At 27.4% G+C, this 18,346-nt stretch overlaps 2 protein-coding genes across 10 annotated transcripts; both read left to right on the top strand.

The window, feature by feature from the left end:
• The first annotated feature begins 138 nt into the window (after positions 1-138).
• Positions 139-15,365, top strand: LOC118065405 (glycogen phosphorylase-like). 8 transcript variants are annotated; one of them, XM_035080671.1, is made up of 10 exons: positions 143-1,860; positions 5,307-5,342; positions 9,072-9,279; positions 9,359-9,567; positions 9,666-9,771; positions 11,334-11,343; positions 11,913-12,155; positions 12,716-12,817; positions 12,893-14,596; positions 14,669-15,365. In XM_035080671.1, exons 1-10 carry the CDS (start codon positions 507-509, stop codon positions 15,152-15,154), a joined length of 4,458 nt encoding a protein of 1,485 aa, XP_034936562.1. In that variant the 5' UTR covers positions 143-506; the 3' UTR covers positions 15,155-15,365. The 8 variants fall into 8 exon arrangements, with proteins under 8 accessions (XP_034936556.1, XP_034936554.1, XP_034936562.1 ...); XM_035080666.1 differs by lacking the exons at positions 11,334-11,343; positions 11,913-12,155; positions 12,716-12,817; positions 12,893-14,596; positions 14,669-15,365 and adding an exon at positions 9,875-10,066 and having other exon boundaries at positions 149-1,038; positions 1,594-1,860; XM_035080663.1 differs by lacking the exons at positions 11,334-11,343; positions 11,913-12,155; positions 12,716-12,817; positions 12,893-14,596; positions 14,669-15,365 and adding an exon at positions 9,875-10,066 and having other exon boundaries at positions 140-1,860.
• An 812-nt stretch (positions 15,366-16,177) lies between these two features.
• Positions 16,178-18,316, top strand: LOC118065390 (galectin-8-like). Of its 2 annotated transcripts, none has more exons than XM_035080637.1 (6): positions 16,178-16,311; positions 16,742-16,827; positions 17,025-17,235; positions 17,311-17,508; positions 17,580-17,863; positions 17,922-18,315. In XM_035080637.1, exons 1-6 carry the CDS (start codon positions 16,243-16,245, stop codon positions 18,070-18,072), a joined length of 999 nt encoding a protein of 332 aa, XP_034936528.1. In that variant the 5' UTR covers positions 16,178-16,242; the 3' UTR covers positions 18,073-18,315. The 2 variants fall into 2 exon arrangements, with proteins under 2 accessions (XP_034936528.1, XP_034936529.1); XM_035080638.1 differs by lacking the exon at positions 16,178-16,311 and adding an exon at positions 16,362-16,659 and having other exon boundaries at positions 17,922-18,316.
• Positions 18,317-18,346: the final 30 nt, after the last annotated feature.

The raw sequence follows: 18,346 nt of genomic DNA, 5'->3' as shown, positions 1-18,346 counted from the left end.
ATAGATCGCTGTGTAATGTGAAAAAAGTTTCATGAAAACAAAGCTTAACCTTAACACGTTCTTTTTCTCTCTCTTTTTCTTCTTCCACCGGTCGTTACCCTTCTCTTTCAACAATTTCCTAGCGGGGATTGTGGGCTATTTCGCATGTGCGCGCATACTGGCATTTGACAGTAGTTAAAGTTGAGCCAGAGTCAATGAATATAAGATAGTTAACGTTTATAAGATAGTATCAAATATAACCGGCGTCAAATCTAAAAATTTGAGCAAATAAATAATTTGAGAACAAACGTACTTTTTATATATGTGTAAAAAGTAAATGACATAACGATAATGAAAAGAAATATTATTTATATGGTTTTATATATTGAATAAATAAAGAAATTCATTGGATTGAAGAAAATTCAATGAAATAGTGACAGTTGACAACAACCTAAAAAAATTTATTTATCCTTAGAAAGAGGATTGAAAGTTAGTGAATAAAGGTGAAAATTATTTAATTTTTCATAATGGAAAAAGAGCAGTTGGCGGAATTTAATCATCAACAGTTAGACAATAATATCAATAAGACATCACTGACAGATAGTAATATCAAACGTGACTCAGACTCTATGGATGACTTTGAACATCTTGAACATCTGGCACCTTCACCTACGGATAATTCAATGCCATCCGAGTTGAATGAATCATCAGTCCAACTTATTGACGTTCCACGTGCTCCAAAAAATCTTATTGACGCAGCAGCAAAACTCGAGAAGAATCTTTTGGACTCAACAGTGTTTGATCCATCAGATGAAAAGATTTTACAACCAGTTCCAGCTACTCCGCCACCTTCTGCAGACTTAGATAAGTTCAGTGAAACAATGTCATTGGATAGTGCGCAGACGTTGGATCCATTTGAAGCATTGCAGCATCAAGTTGGTCAAGTTGACGCGAAAACTGCAACAATGGCGTTTATGGAAACTGAACGATCTGGATTTTCACCAAATATTTTGTCAACACACTCATCATCTAATTTCCATGACAATCATCTATTTGAAGGTAATACTAACGACCAAAAAGATATACCTCGTTTTACACAGATTGAACAACCTTCACTTGTAGATGATTCAAACATTAAAGAATTTATTGAGAATAAAACTATTGATGATTTTAACCTTAAACAATCTACCGATGAAAATTCTTCCAAGTCTGATATTATAAATTCTGCTAAAAAAATGGATGACAAAGAAGGAACTTGTAATAATATTTTAGATGATATTAAATCGTCTGTACTTCCTGTTCCGGAAAATCCAACTTTAATGAACTTTTCGACTGATGAATTAATGAATCATAATACTGAATCTTTAAAAGGCTCTTCCATAAATATTTTAGAAAAAGATCATGAATTTGAATCAAATAAACCTCTACCTTCAATACCAAAAGATAATTTGAACAATAAGCCAGAAGTTGATAAATTTGAAATGACAAATAATTACCTTCCATCAGATAGCCCAACATTTATGAACTTTTCAACTGACGAATCTAAAAATCATAATACTGAATCATTGAAAGTATCTTCTAAAAATAATACTGAATTTAATTCTAAAAATATAGAGAAAGAACACGATTTTGCACCAGTCAAACCACTACCTCCATTACCCAAAGAAGAATCGAAATTTTTAGAACCAGGTGTTGATACAGAAACTGGAGATTCTGAATTTGAATCAGAGCCTGAACCATCACCAGCAAAAACAGCAATACCTCCAGTAACAAGAATAACTAAACAGTTTTCTAAAGAAAGTCATTTTAAATCTTATTTACCAGAGAAAAAATATGAAGATGAAATCGCTCCCAACAAGATATTCCCGGACATAGGACTTGGTAAGATTTTTTTGAGATTATTATCATTTAAATTTAATTTAATTAAAAATTCATATAAAAGTTTTCGAATGGTAACGTTATTATTTACTTCAAATATAATGTTGAAAGTTAATTTTGTAAAGTAACTATAGTTACTTAAGTTGGGGAGCTCGATGAGTCATCAGCAACATCAATATTATTTTCGTTTTATTATTTTATTAGCTTCACCATGATTGTATTTTAATGTTTTCAAAGTTCAAAGTCTATTATATGAATTTATAATGATCAAATCGTAATATTTTATATATAAATAAGTGTTATTTATGTGTTTATTAATCTGCCTATTATTGTACAATTAAACTATTGAACAAAACGTCATACTTATGAATCATTTTCTAATGACAACAAAATATTTTAGATGTGATTTTAATATTCATACTGAGTTTATCAACTATTTTTATTCATAACAGCAACATAAAGATTCAAAAAGAAAAATCATTACGAAACAATAGTAAGGATAATTTATAAACCACTTGAGACTTTTACTTCCGCTTAGTTACAAAAAAATATTCTCCTGATGAATATTAAATAAATAAAAAACTTTTTAATGAATGAAATTCTACTCTGATAGCCAGAAGTCGTATATTGATAATAATTTAACCTCAATATGTTGTAATACACACATATTGTGCTCCAATTGATGTCAAAATACAACTCTTGTCTATCAGGGTACCTTAAAATTCATTTTTTTATATCATTGAATCATATTCTGAGTTGCTGATTAATTTATAACGATTTTGAAGGTTATTATTAGATAATATTCTTTGATGCTTGTCATTGAAACGCAATGATGCACTTGTATACTATAATCTTTTCCATAGGCACCAGAAAGTCTATTCACAATATGACGTGTTAATCTACATCATTTAAATGCATGCACAATTTATTAAGGAAAAAAAAATTACAGTTATCCACGTCTACAAGTAATAATACAAAAAATTTATAAATAGTATTAATATTTTAAAATTTGTACTATTTTTTCTCTCCCTTTTTATTATATTTATAAATCGGGTATCTAATTTAGTACAAAAAATTTATTTCTCAATTTTTTCTATAATTAACATGTTTATGTTTATATCAGATAACATTGAATTTTATCATGAAATTATATGAAAAATTGAAATTAAACAATTCAATGACATACAAGAGACAATTTATTATTTAATTTAACTTGAAGAATTTAATTGACTTTTAAATAGTATAATAATCTATGAGTATATAATATATATATATATACTCATATATTACACTATATGTATGTATATATTGTTATGATGTAAGTTTGGGTTACTAAATGAACGATGATTGATTGATAAATCGACGCCGAAAAAAACATAATGTGCGATGTATATCAAATGATTATTTTTATTTGAAAATACATTAATACGATAGATATAACATGTTATATTATCCTTATTAATATAAGCCATCAAATGCAGAGTATTGCAACGACTACAAGCACACTTCACAGACACAAACACGAACCTGTCCGAACATTTCCGAGACCGGCCATGCGCGGACAATTCCGTATAGTTACTTGTCCCGGATCGATAATGGTATTACTCAGTTTTGTCTTTGACGTATTCACGGTATTACTACGAGTTTATTAAAAGAATAGTAATATATCTCAATTTTTATATATTAATTTATTCATCAGTCAAGTTCAAATCATAACAAAGATACGTATTTGATAGATCAAAGCATCTACGCATCACGTCAGTGTCATATCATCGTAACAGCTCCACCTTTATAATCGTTCTTTGTCGTAATAATTACCGGGCGATTGACGATATCGTCTACTATTATTAAGTGTTTCAACTTTTCATCATATTTGTTAAGTGAATAGTGATATTATTGAATGATTATTTAGTTGAAAAATTGCTAAAATATCATTCAAGAGAAGTGTCAATCTAAACCTGCTCCAATCAAGTACATAATCATATATATCGAAAAAAATGGATTCAGATACAATCAGTTGTTCTTTACCTAAAAAGGATTTAAATGATGGGGAATTATGTAAAAAATCAAACTCCACTAATGGCTGTCCTTGTATTTGGAGCATCATGAATCCGCGTAAGATTCTTTTTAATACATTGGTCATGTGTATAAACGTTATATCAATGATTTCACAAAAGAAAACTCATTATTAATTTATTTTATGAGTTTCTGTTATTTTACAAATAGGTTTTGCAAAATTGACATACACTAATTCATGGAAACAATCATTTAGAATTTTTTTTTATCTAGATTAAAGTTAAATATTTTATGCAAGTCATTAATAATGATTTTTAAATGAATATTTAATGTTAGTTTTTCATATTATCGGCATAATTATACAAAAGAATATATTAATTTTATTTTTATATAATGTCACTTTTAGGGTAATTCAATTATGTCTCATAATAATTTTTGTATACTTTTCGTAATATATCTTAGGTAGATTAGATAATCATCCCAAGATCATTAATGACAATGTGATTAATGAAAGATTCTATATTTTATTAAATTTTTATCATAATTTTTTTTTTCTTTTAAATAAATAATATATTCAAACAATATACACCGAAGATGAAATTACAATAAATATAAATAATATTTTTTTTTTAGTAAAACTAAATACATGTTAATTGCTCACATAATTTCATGAAATAGCAAATTTTTACAAGGACAAATTGTTTTTTAAATCTCAACATATAATAAGACCTTTTTTAAGATTATCAAATATTGTTTTCGACGTTTAAATACGTAACTTTGATTTAATCAAAAAAATATCTATAATCTTTACCCGTTGGACTTACATTGTCCAATGTATCACGAGTATATTTATTTATACTTTCATACATATTTAATATATATATATAATCAACTAGTGTTAATTTTTTTTTTTCAAGAGTATCTCTTGAAGAGTTAATGAAAAAAATTATCCGTCAATTATGTACTTGAGTAAATTTTAACTTTCAAAAGATACAATGTTAAATCTTGTATGCCTAATATAATATATTGAAACTTTTCTAATCGATAAAACTATAAATAAGAAATGTATAATTGTCGGGATATGCACCGAGAACTTTAATATATATCATATGCATGTAGCAGCAAGTATGTCTACACAATTGTCTAGCTAAACCTGCTTACGTGAATTTCTCTATCTTTGGCATTTGAATAACAAAGATGATTTATAACTAAAAATGAAATATATTTTTTCTCTTTTTTAACAAAATTTTCTAAAAAAAGTTTTATTAGATTCTCTGATAGAAACTCATTAGTCTAATTTTTCTTTTTATTTACACTCTTATCTTTTTATGCATTTAAATATTTTATAATTAGTGTATCTATTTATATAACTTTTTCTATTTCAAATAATGGTGATGGAATGTAGAATTAACTTTGTATATAATTTTTTTCAGGTGCATGGTTTAATCCAGAAAGACTAAATCCTAAAGGTGAGTTTATTTTCGATCACTATCATGTGATACGTTTTTCAAAGACACAAAGAAAATGTACATATATACTTTAAGTAATGTTTAAATGTTTTATTCTTCATTACATATTATAAAAAATAGAATGGTTTCTGGGCCTTTGAATGTGTATGCAATAACGCATTTATTATAACAACAAAATCAATTTTTTTTCGATAAAATAGGACTCCTTGTTTCAGTTGATATTTTTCCAATTATTTGTAAGGATTATTTCTAAAATATTCCAACTTTTTGGATTTTTTTAAATTCAAAATTGTAAATATCTTAGAATTGTCAATATTTGAATATTTAGATGCATTATCATCGTTTGATGGTTGATTCTATCGAAAACTACCAAGTAGTTTCTGTTATATTTTACCTGATCTTCTACCTACTCTAGCAAAATAAGAAAGTAAGATGAAGTTTTAGGCCACTTTGCTTGCCTAAAACATTCTTCTGAGAATATGCGTGACCTTTAGAATTTGAGTATCTTAGAATTCCATTATTTTTCTAACGAATTTCTTCAAGATTACCTCTATCTTGCTTACCATCATCTTTTCTTTCAACAACTTTCTCAAAACTTTCTGACCTTCAAAATGCATCATTTGGCGCATTAGTCATGTTTGTCATGTTCTATCGTAAATCTTAAAACAAATATTTTAATGAGAATGACGTTTTGATGTAGACTGGAATATAAGTGATGTTTGGATTTCAAATATTATGTACCCATATGATAGTAAAACGAAACAAAACGCAGTCTAGGATATATCATTGCTTCATGGCTGTAACTCAACTAAATATAAACGCTCGACCAGGTTGGTTGGTGAATTGCCAACCGTGGCTAGCAGTCTCTGTTGGTTGAAGTTGACTTTAGTATGCTCATCCAGTATTCCCTACGCTTTAGAAAAGAGTAACGTAAGAGTAGAGAGGGTTTGCTGATGAGCGATATACATACTAAGTATTTATCAGTATAAAACGTGCTACGGGGGTGCTACACACCACATATCATCCTAACTCATTTTTCATTTTATTGTTTATTTTTTATTTATAAAGTTTATTATTATACTAGTGAACATATCAATATTAATAAGTATAGTTCATCATCGAATGGTTTCTCATTCAACGCTACGGAAATTCAGTAACTACGAACAGTGAATATTAATAAATACAATGGATATACTGGCAAAGTTAATTGAATTAAAGGATTTAAAATTTACGAAAGATGAGTGTAAGTAATTGCATAGAATATATATTAATAAACAGTATAAAAGATAATATAAAAATGGCGAGAAATATTTTGATAGGATTATTGAATGGGGAAGATTATAATACATTTTTTAATTTTTTGATCTGAATCCAAATGTGGAATTTACATCGACTTAAAAACCTGGCGATGATTTTAAGTGGGTCAAATTAAGTTAGCTTCATCAGAAATAAAAATAATCTTCTTGAAAATATATATTTTATCACACTTAGTTCAAAGGTTCATTTCATAATTACCAAAATTTTTTCATTTTTTGAATTGTATGAATACTACTCCAAATATAATTTCAAATATTATTTTCATTATTTTTTTGTTATTATTGTTTTTGTGTAAAAAAAGCACCAACTAGAATAGAATAATAAAAGTTGTGATAAAACATTTTTATAAAAAATGAAAACTTTTTTCATTAAATTTATTTTTGGTCGGAGTATACAAAATGGTTGATTACATAAGAAATATTTTCAGATAAATACATTTTGATCTGATTTCTATTATCTTATAATCTGATTTTCGTTCAATGTTTGAAAATTGAAAGTTTATAATAAATTTATAATTTATTGATTTCAATATTAATAAATTCATAATAATTAAAACTAATGATCTGATCATAATACTTCATTAATTTAACAACTCAATACTATGTGAATATAAATTATAAATTCTAGTAACTTTACCAGTTATTTCATTTATTCTTCTAACTTGACTCAATTTATTGATTTACAAATTATATTATAATATATTTTATTCACAATAAACAATATTTCTGTCATCGTTTGTTTTGAATGATTTTTTTTCTGGATAGACATACTAGACAAAATTCATTGATGATACTACAATAGTAGATTTTTTGTAGACAATTAACTACTTTTTTGTAGATGATTGACAAGTAAATAATGATAGGTAGTATCGGAATAGAAATATTTGCGATACCTAAGAAAAAGAATCAATAACTCATTGTTTCACGCATGCTTTTTAGCATGTATACCATGAATAGAATTTATTTTTCAACTTATAATTAATTTCAAGTCAATTAATTAATCTTCAATTTCATTGAGTAACTATTGTTTCAATTTAAAATTGTACAAAAAAATATTTCTTAAACTCAAAGATAAGACGTTTAATATCAGTGTAATAAAATTATAACTCTTTTTTATTTCTGATTTTTCAATTTTTATTTTTATTTGTCATGTTAACTTGTGTCTTTATCTTTTCTTAAATTTCACACATAACTGGTTCCTGCTTCAAAGGTTTTTTTTTCTTTTCAATTTGCTTTTGTGAGGAAGCATGTCTCCATTTTTTCCCCTTCTCTGTATCAACGGGTCTCTCTTACACTCACTCCTCAATAAGATACATACTCGTTCCTCATGCAAGTTGGCCGCTCAGTTGTACACCTAACTATCCAACGTTGCGGTCATTGTTATACTTTCACGTTCAGGTCCAAGTGAATACAGTGACTGTATTAAGTTTTGGCTTTGTGAGTTAAAGACAAATACATGTACTGAAATACTTGAAAAATACTTTTTTATATTTTCTCTTAAAAGTTGGACAAAAAATCTAAAAAACAATCACAATGGTGAAAAAAGATCGTCTTAGGAAGACTGTAGATGATTTGGTTGAGTTGGATCCTGGTGAGTTGTATAAGTCTCATAAAAATCATCTCCATAATATTTTTAATATTTAAAAAATTACATAAGATAATTCAATTCATATGAAATCAAGATGTTGACTTGAATCAATTGAGAACATATGGTTCTATCCAGATTCCACGTGTTTTAGGCGTACGTAATGGAAAGCTATTCGTTTCACTCTGTACTAAAAAAATTTATCAATGATTTTTAGTTATGTTATTTACTATAAAAAAAAAATTCAAGTATTTGCCCGAAAAAAATGCTTATGTGTTTTATTGAATTTGGAACTTTGGCAAATTTGATATTAACATATGCAAAGAGCAAAAAAAGTCTGTGTTTACTTATGATATACTATCGATATTGTAGACACCACATGAATAAATATTTATTAATATTTAATAAATTATTCAAATACATTTTTAATAAAAATGAAAAATAAAAAATTCAAATAAGCTTGGTAGACTAAGTAAATTATCTCAGCTCCTGAATTAAATTTAAGATAATTTAGCATGGTTATCTCACTTTATCTGATTATTTACTCCGATTATTATTGTTATATTGACGCTGTCAATATATTTTATAGTTTGTGAATAAAAAGTTCATTGACAAAATGATAATTAATCAAAATGTTAAGTGATATGTATGATTGGTTTTGGAGTATAAAAATGTAAAATTAAATCGTATGATCATGAGAACTGCACGATATCACTTGAAGATATGCATATATGTATATATATATAAATCATCAAAGTTAAAAATTTATTTACAATAAAAACCATAGAGAATTTAATGAAATGTCTTAAAAACTCTTTTCATTTACAGTGGCGTCACTCATTTACTGGCGTCAACCAGAAAAAACAGGACTTGTCTTCGGAATAACATTGGGAATTCTCTTTTCGCTGGCCTACTTTAGTTTGATCAGCGTTTTTTCATATGTGGCACTTCTTACTCTTGTTGGAACCATGGGATTCCGTATTTACAAAACAATTCTACAAGCAATTCAAAAAACTTCAGATGGACATCCATTCAAGTAAAAATAATTATAAAATTTACCTACCATAGTATGTAATCAGATCTAGTATGATTAACTTTTTTTAATCATTTTTCAGAGATATCCTTGAGCTTGATCTTACATTACCATCAGAGAAGGTCCATGAAGTTGCTGATATTGCCGTTGCACACGTTAATGCTGCAATTTTTGAATTACGCAGACTTTTCCTTATTGAAGATTTTATTGATTCACTTAAATTGGGTGTGGGATTATGGTGTTTGACTTACGTTGGCTCGTGGTTCAATGGAATGACTCTAATCATTATTGGTAAGTCATAAAAACTATTAAATACTAGACATTACTCATTCAGAAATTGAGTATCATTGATTAAGTTTTCAATAAATTTTTCTTATTTTATTTTACAGGAGTGGTCGCGTTATTTACACTACCTAAAGTTTATGAAACAAACAAGACACAAATTGATCAGAATTTGGCTTTAGTGCAAGGGAAAATTAATGAAATCACAGCTTAGTAAGTATTAGATATGAATAACTGATAATTGATTTATTTAGATGTTTGAAAAAATATATTTGCATGATTTATTTACTCTATTTCATTTTTTTTTATTTAACAGTATCAAAGCAGCTATTCCTCTGGGGAAGAAGGCTGAGCCTACCAAGGAGGAGTAAGATGAATGAGTAAAGAAAATGAAAAAGAATTAGAAAGAGATTAACTAAATAATTGGAAAAGAAAGTGTTACTGTGTTATGGGCTCAAAACCCTTAATTAACGAACAAAAAAACAGGGGAAATTATTGCATAATACAGGTAAATTAAAAAAAAAGGCATTTTTTTAATGTCTGTGAGCGAAAAGTAAAATTTAAATTAAGTTAACAGTTTTTAATTTTTTCAAATTAACTAATATATGAAAAATATAACCACCATGAATAGTTATCATAAAAAATGAAATGAATATCATTAGTTATTAAATAATTATTCATTACACAAGTGCAATAAAAGAAACTTTTAGAGTCCATAGTAACATTTTATTCTGATGAATGTTAAAGAAATGAAATGATTCTGATCCATAAAAATTTATTGTTTCCCGTCCTTTCATATTTCTTCTTTTCTTTTTTCTTCTTTTTCTCTTGGCCGGATTTTTAATCCGGCTCAAATATAATTGTAATCATATATTATTATGACAATTATAAAAAGCAAAACAATTATGATCATATCTTGAGAGTAGCCATTGTCACGTTGCTTGATTGTCACTTTTTATGCGTGAAACAATAATAAAGTATTTTTGTTTTGTTATAATTTTTAATACAGAAAATAATTTTTGCTATAACTGTGGTAAATATGCACGTAAATATTGTGGTTAACAACAGGAATGAAAATATATATTTAATCATAAAATTCGTAAATAATGGATTGAAATTTTATTGAAAAGTTAAAGTGTATAAACAATGCTATGATGAGCACTTTTAAGAAGTGATTGACGGCACTTTATTTTTTCTTATTTAAACGGATTATGTCTACGTTAAAAGTGCCTATAATTAGTAAAGTGCTGAAATTTATATAATCCAATTTATGTAGCACAAATGCTGCAAGTTCAGAAAAAAAATTCATATTATTAGATTTTAATATGGTGGTATATATGCTTAGTAAAATTGTTCTTCTAATGCATTGTTAGGTTTAATATTAATATGTAATTTATAGAGATTATTTGCCTATTCTGTTGGTGTGATTATTAAATTTGCAAACGAAAATTGGAAATCTTATAATTTTAAAATGTTCAGGACTGAAAAAATATCACTATATAAATATCATTATTATTATTACTATTATTATTATTATTACTATTATTACTATTGTGATTATTATATTATATTTTTAATATATATAAATATATATTTAAACATAAATATAGAAAAAAAACATCAACAGTCCAAGAGAGAAATGAAGAAAAAATTTAAGAATTATGCGTTACAATGAAACATCAGTAAAATTACAATGTTTCAATCATATACATATATTTATCACAAATACTCTACATATAAACTATTTGAATCACATGTTTTTATCAAAATGACAGTTTTTTAACTGTTGATTGTAATTTAACTATTGCTTCTTGACGTTTTCATTATTGCGTCTGCATTCGCACGATTTATTTATAAATAAATGATATAAATAAGACACAATTAATTGGTATTTTTAATTCATTTTTTTATTTCTTTTATTATTATAAATATTGAAAAATTATTTCATAGAAAAAAAGATTCTGAATGATTCGATATATAAAATGTCGAAGATTTTGAAACTGTATCTGTTATTACCACCCGTCGATTTAATTTCGTATATTTTGGTTGAATGTACATACATGTATACATATACATAGTTCTGGTATCAAAATAATCTTAAAACGCATGCGCGACCTTGAGACAAGGTGACACCGTAATATCTTCTACAGACACTCGGACTTGAAAGATCATTTGAGAGCATTTGAGTTCGGGGTGAATTACTAATAGTTAAGTTGCGCGTCTCTATCACAATCATTCACTAGCGAAGTTATACAAAACAAGTATATGAAAATTATATCAATTCATAAATTGATACTTAATAAATAAGTTCAATTAAAATACTTTTAAAATAAATAAAAATCTAAATAATCAAGATGTCCATGAGCGACGTGGACCACGAAAAGAGGAAACAAATCTCAGTAAGGGGGATTGTTGATGTTGCTAATGTAGCAAACTTTAAGAAGACTTTCAATCGGCACCTGCATTATACTCTTGTGAAAGATCGAAACGTTGCGACCACCAGAGATTATTACTTTGCGTTGGCCTACAGCGTTAAAGATAGTCTTGTTTCGAGATGGATTCGTACTCAACAATATTATTATGAAACCGATCCGAAGGTAATTTAAAATATAAATTCAGTTATTTATCTCATCATTACTATTTACTACTTTAAGTTATCATTTATCTTAACAATTTTATATTAACGTGATCTTTCATTTCACTATTAGATCAAAAACACATTTTGTAATAATTAATTAATATATTTTTATTTGTAGCAACGAAATTTTTTATTATATTTTACCAACTAATTTTGTTCATTTAACTATTATTGCCATATGAAAAATCATTATTTATGTAATATTATAAAAAACTGTTTTGTTAAAAAGTTGGCAAGTTTTGTTCTCATAAAAGATTATGTCAATGTCAAGAACTCTTGGAATTTATCCCAAAATTTAAGTTATTTTAGCCGATTCCTCTATAACTCAGTATAGAGATATGATATTATGTGTTTTTATTGTTTAAATTCAAATTATTGTAACAATTATAATAATTTATCTTTTTATACAACCTACGACAAAAGTACTTGTCGACAATTGAAATTAGGATAATCATTCTCACATAATTTTAATTTAGATTTCTTACTACTAAATTATTTTATATATTTAATTACTTTTAGAGAGTTTATTATTTATCATTGGAATATTATATGGGTCGGAGTCTCCAAAATACTATGATAAATTTGGGAATACAAGGAGCCTGTGATGAATCTATGTATCAGGTAATAAATGAAGCTTTATAATTTTTGACTATGGAAAAAACCAATACATTTAAACTATGTTAACAATGTATATAGCTAGGATTGGATATCGAAGAACTGGAAGAACTAGAAGAGGATGCAGGATTAGGAAATGGAGGTTTGGGACGTCTCGCTGCATGCTTCTTAGACAGTATGGCAACGTTGGGTCTTGCTGCATATGGTTACGGTATTCGTTATGAATATGGAATATTTGCGCAAAAAATAAAAAATGGAGAACAAGTGGAAGAACCTGATGACTGGCTTCGTTACGGAAATCCATGGGAAAAAGCAAGACCAGAATTCATGCTTCCTGTACATTTCTATGGACATGTAATTGATACTCCTGAAGGAAAGAAATGGGTTAACACACAAGTTGTTTATGCTATGCCATATGATAATCCAATTCCAGGTTACAATAACAATGTTGTAAATACTTTAAGATTGTGGTCTGCTAAATCACCGATTGAGTTCAATCTCAAATTTTTCAATGATGGTGATTATATTCAAGCTGTATTTGATCGAAACTTGGCTGAAAACATAAGTCGAGTTTTGTATCCTAATGATAATTTCTTCGAAGGTAAAGAATTACGTCTTAAGCAAGAGTACTTTATGGTAGCAGCTACTCTTCAAGATATTATTCGCCGATATAAATCAAGTAAATTTGGATCACGTGAGCATCACAGAACTGAATTCGATGAATTTCCAAATAAAGTTGCTATACAATTGAATGACACCCATCCATCACTAGCTATTCCAGAGCTTATGAGAATTCTTGTTGATATCGAAGGATTATCATGGGAAAAAGCATGGGATATAACGACTCGTACTTGTGCATATACAAATCACACTGTTCTTCCTGAGGCTTTAGAAAGATGGCCTGTGAGCATGTTAGAAAGCATTCTACCTCGTCACTTACAAATCATTTATCACATCAATTTCTTACATTTACAAGCAGTAGGAGCTAAATACCCCGGCGACCTTGATCGCCTTCGACGTATGTCTCTTGTTGAAGAGGATGGTGAGAAACGAATTAATATGGCACATTTATCAATTGTTGGTAGTCATGCGATAAATGGTGTTGCTCAAATTCATTCTGATATTTTGGCCAACAGTGTCTTTAAAGATTTCTATGAAATGCATCCTCATAAATTCCAGAACAAAACCAATGGAATTACACCCCGACGATGGTTATTATTATGCAATCCAAATCTCTCAGATGTAATTGAAGAAAAAATTGGAAGTGATTGGACAGTTCATCTTGAACAGTTGAAGGAATTGAAAAAATGGGCAAAAGATCCATCATTTCAAAGAAGTGTTGTAAAAGTGAAGCAAGAAAATAAGCTTAGATTAGCTGAATTACTTGAAAAAGATTATGGTGTCAAGGTGAATCCCGCATCGATCTTTGACATTCAAGTAAAACGTATTCATGAGTACAAACGTCAACTTCTCAATTGCTTACATATTATTACTCTCTACAATCGAATTAAAAAGAATCCTTCAGCTCCATTTGTACCAAGAACTATTATGATTGGTGGTAAAGCAGCACCTGGATATCTCCTCGCTAAAAAAATTATCAAACTTATTTGTAGCGTTGCTAATGTTGTTAACAACGATCCTATTGTTGGTGATAAATTAAAAGTCATCTTTTTAGAAAATTATCGAGTTACATTAGCTGAGAAAATAATTCCTGCGGCAGACTTGAGTGAACAAATTTCAACTGCTGGTACAGAAGCTTCAGGAACTGGAAACATGAAATTCATGGTAATATTGTATTTTTTTATATTCAATTTATATATAAATATTATAGCTAATTTGATTTTAATCTTTTAACAGTTGAACGGAGCTCTGACAATTGGTACCATGGACGGAGCAAATGTAGAAATGGCAGAAGAGATGGGAAAAGAGAATATATTCATATTCGGAATGGTTGTAGATGAAGTTGAAGACTTGAAAAAGCGTGGATACAACGCATGGGAATATTACAATAAATTACCAGAAGCAAAACAATGTATCGATCAAATTTCTGGAGGATTCTTTAGTCCGAATAATCCTGACGAATTCAAAGAGATTACTGATGTCTTGATGAAGTGGGATAGATTCTTCCTTTTGGCTGATTATGAAGACTATATCAAAACTCAAGATCGTGTTAGTCAAATGTACTTAGATCAAAATAAATGGGCAGAAATGGCAATTCACAATATTGCTTCTTCGGGTAAATTCTCATCCGATAGAACCATTATGGAATATGCTCGTGATATTTGGGGTGTTGAACCTTCCTGGAAAGCGTTACCTGATCCTCATGAGCCACGAGATATTTAAAGATCTTAAGGTTTTTGAACCTGCCTCTTAAATACATTTATAATCAATAATGTATATTGAAACTGTTACACAAGTGTATTGTATTATTACAATATCATTATGTTAATAATCTTTTATTATGAAAAGATAACAAAATATCTGAAGAATACTCTTATTATTGTCTAAAAGTTTTAATAATAGATCTATATGAATAAAATAATAATATTAATGAGTTAATTGTTATCAATTATTGTGAAATATCTAATTATCTGATTTTTTTTAAAATTTCCGTCCGCAATAAAAAACAATATTGTTACATTTATACCATGAATTAATATGATGAAATTAAATCTTCAAAGCAGTTCATACGTACACAATAATCATGTGATTAAATTCATATGCATATTCTCACCAAATATGCCACAGTTTATTAAATATATAATAAATGCATCAATATGTAGTAACCTACCCAATAAAGTTAAGAAGAATTTTTAACAATTGTTATATAATGTTGATGTATTGTTTGAATAATAATCAATAAACATTGTTGGTATTTAGTAAAATATGTCAATTTTTTTATCGTTTTAATTTACTCATTAATGAAACTATATTAATTAGAGCATAAAGTAAACAAATAACAATGATTAAAATTGCAAAATTAATTAATGTAAGATCTAATTATAATTATTTCTAATATCAATTATCGATAGTTTTTATATTTTATTGTCATTGCATTTATTCAGGTCAGAGTTTATTCTAGAACATTACTCTTTTTTGACCCTAGATGTTGAATATTTTAATTGAATTTTTATTTAATAAAAATTTTAAAACTTCGAAAGTTATTTTAAAAATATTATATATCATTTAGTATTTTTAAAATTGTTTTAGTCATCAAAAAAAAATGATATCAATGATATTTATAAATTACACGATAAAAAAAATTATCAAGTGAAACTTGATTGTTATATTATGTATGATGAGACATGATTCAAAGATTATATAGAATACTTATTGTCTATGTCAGTCACATATGTATGTAAATATATACTTATTAATCTCAGTATGACAGCTTCTGCACACTGCAGTGTAAGTGTAACAGTGTTAGAAAAATGTCGATAGAACGTAAAGAAAATGTACTTCAAAATTTTATTTATTTTGATGAAGAAACTATACCTCTAGTAAGTGAATAATTGAATAAGGCGAGAAGAATAAACTTTTTATTGTTACTGAGCAATAGTTATTTTTAAGATCTTTTTTCTTAAAAAATAGAAAAAAAACGATTAATAAATGATATTGTAGTGCGTGTTTCTCGGTTTACTGTACTGTTAGTATACGTATGTATATGTAGTGAAATAAATGTCTGTATACATACATACATTGAATATAAACTTTCAGTACATGTGTATACCGATGAGCAGTTTCCATGAATAATTCGCGCAAGATCACTTGAGTAATCATTTGAAAAAAGCGCGCCAAGTGAATTTATGTCTCGAATTGTTATTTCAACATTAACTTCAATTTATTACGTAAAATGAAGAAATAGTTGATTTGAATGTAAAACAAATTTTTAATTAATACTTTTTTTTTATATACATTTTTATATTTTAGAGGTCATCAGATTCTGTAACTCCAATTAAATTAGAACCAACATCAGCAATAGTTGTTATTGGATACATCCCCAATAATTCTACAAGGTATATTTGGTTATTTTCATTTTATCAGACAATTTAATAAATGAAAATGATCTTTAATAAAAATTAGTTTGAAAAGAAAACAATTGAATTTATATGAAATAACTGAAATATGAATAAAATAAGACAATCTGATCAAAATTATGGCTAAATAGTAAACAAATATCACATTGAAAAATTTTGGTTTTTTTTAAATTTAGATTTGCTATTAATTTAACATGCCGTACATCAGGAAATATTGCATTTCATTTCAATCCAAGATTAGATAGAGGATATATTGTGAGAAATTCTAAAGTAAAAGGATACTGGCATGAAGAAGAAACATGTTCACCATACATTTCTGCTAGCCGTCTTTTTCAACACAATAATTATTTTCATCTAATAATATTTTGTTTGTCTAAAGAATTTTACGTAAGTTTTAATTAATATTTATTTAATGAAACATTAAGTAACATTGTTGTAAATAATTATTATCAATAACTACAGGTATCTGTTAATGGTCATCATTTCTGTACATTTGCATATAGACTACCTTTAGAATCAATTATCAATTTTGAATATAATGGTGAAATTGAAGATGTACGATTTCGTCTTAAAACTCTCTGTATATACCCTGATCCCAAAATCATTCAAACATCAAAAAAATTTCAACTTTCACAACATCAACTTTTAACTGAAGATCTTGTGAGTAAACGTGAGATTGAAATGTAACAAATTATTTGAAGAATAATTTATAATTTATAATATATTTTCAGAATGTACCCATAACCGTATCTATTACAGAGGAATTTCAGTGTGGCACAAGGATATTTATTAAAGGACGATTGAAATTATTACCTCATTCTTTTTATGTAAACCTTCAAAATAGTCCATTACTCTTTCCTCATCCAGATATAGCATTACATTTAAATCCACGTTTTCAATATGGACATCAAACACCTTGTGTTGTTATGAATTGCTGGACAAATGGATCTTGGCAGCATGAAGAAAGACATGAAGGACAATTATCTTGGGGTCCTGGAAGAGACTTTCTTTTAACGTAATCATTCTTACTATAAATTGTATAATGTGATTGTTCATCTAATATTTATTTTCAGCATACGGTGCGAATATGAAGGCTATATCATTTGGTTGGGAAATAAAATGATTGGAGAATTTAAACATCGAATAAAACCTTCTGTTGTTGATACGTTACAAATAACTGGTGATGTAATGTTGTATGAGCTTGGACTGAGCTATGGTGGATAAATTAGAATGTTCCTTCAGAAAGATTAAGACTTAAGAAGCACTGCAATATTTTTTTTATTATTTTACTTAAGGAGATTAAATGAAATTTGTTAATAATTAAGTGAGCAATTTGATCATTTCAAGATTGGATTAGGTTATTCTCAAGTCAAGATAAATCAAGTCTCCTATCTCCAATATTTAATGGAGTTTTTTTTTAGTGTATATTTTTTCTTTATCCAATCTTTAAGAAATAGATCAAATTGCTCATAAATTTGTAATTAATTTTTAATTTCAA

The sequence above is a fragment of the Chelonus insularis genome, unplaced genomic scaffold (genome assembly GCF_013357705.1).
Source record: "Chelonus insularis isolate UGA/USDA-ARS -01 unplaced genomic scaffold, ASM1335770v1 contig_310_pilon, whole genome shotgun sequence".
In the NCBI taxonomy this organism is placed as follows: domain Eukaryota; kingdom Metazoa; phylum Arthropoda; class Insecta; order Hymenoptera; family Braconidae; genus Chelonus; species Chelonus insularis.
Note: the sequence above shows the minus strand (reverse complement) of the source record. Positions and strands in the feature narration are given on the sequence as shown.

Excerpts from the sequence above, each read along its gene's own strand:
- LOC118065405 (XM_035080671.1), top strand. The coding sequence starts at position 507 with ATGGAAAAAGAGCAGTTGGCGGAATTTAATCATCAACAGTTAGACAAT. Across the intron at positions 12,156-12,715 it reads ATTATGAAACCGATCCGAAG|AGAGTTTATTATTTATCATT; the intron begins GTAATTTAAAAT and ends AATTACTTTTAG. Across the intron at positions 14,597-14,668 it reads CTGGAAACATGAAATTCATG|TTGAACGGAGCTCTGACAAT; the intron begins GTAATATTGTAT and ends ATCTTTTAACAG.
- LOC118065390 (XM_035080637.1), top strand. The coding sequence starts at position 16,243 with ATGTCGATAGAACGTAAAGAAAATGTACTTCAAAATTTTATTTATTTT. Across the intron at positions 17,236-17,310 it reads GTTTGTCTAAAGAATTTTAC|GTATCTGTTAATGGTCATCA; the intron begins GTAAGTTTTAAT and ends CAATAACTACAG. Across the intron at positions 17,509-17,579 it reads AACTTTTAACTGAAGATCTT|AATGTACCCATAACCGTATC; the intron begins GTGAGTAAACGT and ends ATATATTTTCAG.